Genomic DNA, 5610 nt, shown 5'->3' with positions numbered 1-5610 from the left:
TTCTCAGCATGAAGAGGATCCAAAAGACATCAATATCTGGGCATTTTCCCTCCTTTCTCATGGGTATCAGCAAGATGCCATACACATCCTGTCGCTTGCTTCAGGCCTTGCAAGAGTTTAACCTGCTGTTTTCAAGGGTTGGTGCTTAAAAAGAGGAGGCTCCAGTGACAGGACTCGGAAATACTCTACTCACCTTGTTCACCGTCTTCTTCTGCTTCCGTTTCATGGCACAGAGCCTCTTTCCTCAACATCCAGCTCTTAACCACACACATCACCAAGCCAAGTCTGCATCTGAAGCTTACCTGATCTTTCTCAGGCTTGTCAGAGATGTCATTCAGACTGGTGGAAGTCAGGTTTCTGTGGGTCATGGCTGGGCTGCCTGTAAGAACAATGTCGACACCAGTTAAAGCACCTGTTTCGATCCACTCAGAAGAACACAGAGGCTCAGGCTACAGCAACACCCTTCCTTGCACAAGGGAGGTTGATGTGGGGAATTTAAGACCCTGACAGGCTGCATTCTGTGACTTTATGTGGCACGCAGGATATTAAGATGCTAAAGCTTCCTCATCTCTGGCCCACAGCGTTCCTAGGACTCTTACCACAGCAAAAGAGTCTAAGGACTTTCCGTAATTCCTGCCTGTGGGAGAAAAAGCAAAGCAGCAACAGGCTGCTGACACTGATGCTGCTGGGTCACCTGGGACCCAGTCACAAACTCATCCCTCAACAGGGCCGGGACCCCCATGGTCACTCCGACCTGCAAACCCCTCGCCTTAGCTCTCCCACGTAGATGGCCCCTGCCTTAGGCTCCTCGGCATCCCAGACTCCGGTATGCAGCTCACCAGCGAGGGAGGTCGGCAGCTCTTGGTCCTTCGAAACAGCCAATAATAAAAACCTACCTTTCCTCAAGCAAGCTCATTAACTAAGCTCACGAACCTTAAGCATTTTACCGATTACAACAACGCACGCACCACACTGATAGGCCAAAAGTCACCGATTCCTGACACCAGCTACCCCAGAGAGATGAAGAAAACCCCCAGAGACAAAGAGCTGAAGCAGCTCACCTCCGTCTCTTTTTCAAAGACCAACTGCTCCTCTGTAACCCTGACACGCTGGCATCCAAGCACTGCGAAACAGCTAGTAAGGAGCTGCTTGCTCCCTTATGGAATACTTATCCTACTTATTCTTGTGTTCTCAGAGACTAGCAGAACTATGGAAATAGTTTTAAAGAACTTGGAAAAAAGCGTCGCGATTCCAGAATTCATTTCTACAATCTCACTAAAAGCATTTGTAGTTAAAAGTGAAGAAACTCCAAAATAGCTGTAATTGTAGAAGAAGAAAAACAATTCAATAAAAAAAAAAAAACAAAACCAAAAAACCACTTCTGGGATGGATACAGTATCATAAACCACAGCAGTCAGTATGCATTTTCTTAACTATTCTGAAATTTTCCCATCCCTTCCAACCCACACTTGCAGGAACCAGAAGCATAGCAACAGGAGCTGTTATCACAGAGTTTCTGACCATGAATATAACTGGAAAGACAGAAAATACTCAAAAACAAATGGCACTGAGGCATTTCCCAACTTAGGCTATGTTTCGAGACCATATTGATGAAACTTACGCTTTGATATTCAGACCAAAATGAAAGCCCAAGTTTTCAGTGTTCATCAGCTCGCGGTGCAAACAAGCTCTAGAATAAATCAGCATATCGAGCCAAAAAAAAAAAAAAAAAGAGTGGAAAGAAAAAGATCTGGACTCCCAGAGTTGGGTTTTCTTTACAATAGATCCAATGCACATGGAGATAGACTTAAAGCACTCTTTCTTATGGGCCCCTTGGAATCACAATATACCTGCTGTGTGTTAGTGCCACAGCCAGGAACATCAACACGGCAAAAGCCAAGCACGATTAAATAAAACAGTTATTACAAAAGGGGGATCTCCCCAGCTTTCCCTCTTCCTGCTGTTATTGCAAGCCAGATTTAAGACCCCACCTATCTCTACAAAGTTTTTACAAATCTGTTTACTCACAGAGTCAGAAATGCCACTTGGAAGACTGGTTTAAGCTACATATATTAGTAACCATTCTCCAAATTATTAGCAAGCCAGACTTAGAAACACCTACAAATTTTGATTGAATGTTTGACACAAATCTGTAGGTAGAAGATAAGCACATAAACAAAACAGGAAGAAAGTGATCAAACTTGCTGGTGTATGGTGTGTCTGCTACATGGCGTAAACATTACTTTGTTCATAACACCTTCTGTGATATGAATATTTAATAAGTATTTCTATGTGGCAAAAAGCAAACCCGGATTAAAAAAAAAACCAACACAACAAAATAAACCCAGGTTATTGTAACCCTGAAGCCCATTATTGAAACCCAGGGCTCCTTTTTCTTGTACGGTGCAATTAATTATCTTTTAAAGGTTGCACAGACATTGCCAATTCTGGGAAATCTTTGACAAGTATATAATGTACCCATAAATTAAAATCAAAGATTGAAGCTTGATGCAGAGATACACATGGCTGCTTTGCAAACCTGAGCCAATAATATCAAATGAAGAATCAAAGAAGCACTTTCTTTAAGATGCGGAGCTTGTTCACACCGATAATTGGTGTCATGCAGCTCAGTGAGTCAAAGCAAAGTTTCTATCAGTTTCTCTCACCTGAGTGCTACCGAGTGCGAGAAATTAAACAAGCAAGTCTTCGGCAGAGTTAAACCGAGCTGGAGAAGTTCAAAGACCTGCAGCGATGGGAACACTGGTGGGCTGCTCTCAGAGCTGGGTACCCCACACTGCCCACGGCCAGGTCGTGGGTTTGGAGAGCTGCTGTTGTGCTGCGGATGCCCAGACAGCATGGCAGAGATCGATCTCCTCTTGTTCAAGCCTTACCAGGAGACCTCTGAGTCCTGGCGTGGTTAACGACTCCAGCTGAGAAGGAACTACGTATGGCTTCCAACCAGCTTTGAGCAAGGGCAGATTATACTAACGATTTTTATTTTATACAGTTGTTTAATGCTGTTTCAATGCATTTTATTCAGAAGAGCTGCACTATGTAGCTGTAGAGAAAGGCAGCTGCTGAAGGTACCCCTTCATTTTCTGCAGACTGCTTTGGTAGCTTTCCAAACTTCTAGGCCCAGTTCCGGAGTAAACAGACTAAAATCAGGGCCCACAGCTTTCATAGCTGGTATTTTTCCAGATTACAACATTTGTTTGCTCTGTTTATTAGACATCCAAGGCTGAATGTTTCTTAGGAGATAATTACCCTTCCTTCTAGAGGAAGCAGCTAATGACTTTATCGCCTCTTGCTTGTGGCCTCTTTCTCCCAACCCAATCAACATAACCACATCAAACTCACAGCAGCTCTTCTCAAGGCACCCCATGATTATTCCAGACCCGGACAGACCATGTGCTGAAACACTTCTCTGCCTTTTCCAGTTTTACCCCTCGGTTTAATAAATACACTTCCCTACAGACCTGACCTTGGCTGTACTCTAAAACCATCACAGCTACAGCAGCACCACCAGTGCGAGGCGGCACAAGGGCAAGCGCACGGAGCCTACAAGTGAGGGACATCAGACAAAACCCTGTACAGCAAGAAGCATGAACCTCTGGGCACAGGGCTCTCGGGAAACTCCTTTTGCCACAGTCAGAGGAATGTTCCCCCCTCCTGCCCATAAATCCCTCGCTGGCAATTCAGCACTGCTCTGGTATGTTCTCTGAAGAAACTGCTTGTGTGACAGCACTCCGGTTTCAGTCAGCGGCAGAGCTCCTACCAGGAAGGAGGACCTGAGCCTGAGAAGAACGCAAGCCTGCACCTGCACTCCTTTCTGCGAGCTAGCCCCACAGAGAGCTGCGAGCAGGTTAGCCATAGCTCTGGTTTCTTGGCACAACACACAGACCTTATTCACTCCCTTTTTCCATCCTCAGACGGGCCTTGCATTAAGAGATCTCAGCACCAAAACTTTACAATGTACTCTTTGTTCTTTGCGTAGAAAGCGTCTCAGCATCTCAATTTAAACAGGGCTCTCACAAGCTAAGGTGATTCGTATCTCCATCTCCTTGCAAGAAATTTTACACTTAATGCTGACAGCCAAAACCTCTTGAGCATGTAACATGACTGTTCTCCCCTGAAGTTTGGTGTCTGAGCATATCATCTTTTGAAGATGCCTTACAAGGTCCTCAAGTTCAGACTAGTCCCACTCAGTACCGACTTTGATGATCCCTACAACACAGACTGGAAACCACAAGCTTCACCTTTTACCAGCTTTGCTGACCTAAGGAACTTGACGGTATCCCAGCCTGCATTCAGAAGTTTTCCCCAAATCCCTGAATTTATCTTGACTGCCAAGCAAAGTTGCTAACAGAAGAATGCTGCTAGAAATGCAAGATGCAACACGTGCAATGTTGGCTCAAAAGCCATCTGGCTTTGTGGACACCATGGCCCAAGTCTGTACAGCCTAAATCCCTTCTGACTCAGGTTCCTAATGGTTGTGCACCTCTGAAGACCCAGAGCCAGGAAGGACATGTCCAATACTCTTTTGTTTGTCTTGGTCTAACAAGCCTGCTCCTAAGAGCAGCTCTGCAGCAGACTCAACCATTTGGAGGTTACAGTGACAGGAGATAATCTCAGTCTCTGGGGAAAGCCCAGCAATACCACTTCTGAGAAAGACTTGAGAGAGGGGGAAAAAAATCACCCTTAAACTTGGGAGTCCTTGGGCGAGCAGCTTCGCTGAATCAAGAGGAAATATGGGAGCAGAAGGAAGCAACAAGCCTCTCGGAGCCCTGAACAAACCAGCGGAATAAAAAGTTTCTGCTGCCGAGACCTCAGCCAAAGACTTTGGCACACGATGTTCACTCTTACGCAGTTTGCTAACTAAGGATAATTTCCTGATTCAGGCCTAATTGACATTACTGTCTCTCTGGCAAAGGCGATGCGAGCCTCTCCTTGGCTGTGCTCAGTCAAGTACTGGTGCAAGAAGTAAGGCAGGCAGTCCAAACCCCTCCACGTTATTATCTCATTCTACTAATAGGCTCGATAGTCATCTTTCACCGGGAATATCCTGAAATTCAGATTTCTGTAGATTGCTACAGCCTATGAAGAATGTCTCTGTGCCACCAGTGCAGTAAGCCGTGCCTTCCTGGGGGACCAGCAGGCTCCTCTGTGAGCAGGAGGGCTCCTGATGAGTAATGTTTTACAAAGTGAAGTCAGAGAGAAGCGGGGCCTGAGGAGAGTCCAGCTCATCACTGAGAGAGAAAGCTGGCGGGGCCTGCTAGCTGTCTGACAAAGGGAGCCCACGTTTGTATTTAATTTATATGGAAATTAAAATATTTGTGCTCGTTGCATTTATAATACTGCATTGGTGGCAAAATTCACAAAGCTCTTTTAACAGCCAAAGGATACTTCAACAGATGAAAGGAATGTCACTAGACGGCTTAGGAGGGAGACCACCGCCTGAAGGGGAGTGCAGCCAGACGCACCGGTTTCATCCCAGATGGAGGAAAAAAGCAAAAGAGAGTGAAATAGAAGGGATAGTGGGGGTGCCATGGACAGCCAGAGCCGCAGCCATTCCGCAGGGAACACATGGCAGTCTTCCCACTGTTAATGCAG

The 5610-nt window shown here is 45.7% G+C and overlaps 1 protein-coding gene across 2 annotated transcripts in view; it reads right to left on the bottom strand.

The window, feature by feature from the left end:
* The window catches only part of SLC4A4 (solute carrier family 4 (sodium bicarbonate cotransporter), member 4), a 157126-nt gene that overhangs the window by 69854 nt on the left and 81662 nt on the right, over positions 1-5610 (bottom strand). For both annotated transcript variants that reach the window (XM_009707459.1, XM_009707458.1), the window contains exon 6: positions 303-379. In XM_009707459.1, the coding sequence (XP_009705761.1) occupies positions 303-379 (77 nt within the window). The remainder of the gene's footprint in view (positions 1-302; positions 380-5610) is intronic.

The sequence above is a fragment of the Cariama cristata genome, unplaced genomic scaffold (genome assembly GCF_000690535.1).
Source record: "Cariama cristata isolate BGI_N322 unplaced genomic scaffold, ASM69053v1 scaffold9069, whole genome shotgun sequence".
NCBI lineage: Eukaryota > Metazoa > Chordata > Aves > Cariamiformes > Cariamidae > Cariama > Cariama cristata.
Note: the sequence above shows the minus strand (reverse complement) of the source record. Positions and strands in the feature narration are given on the sequence as shown.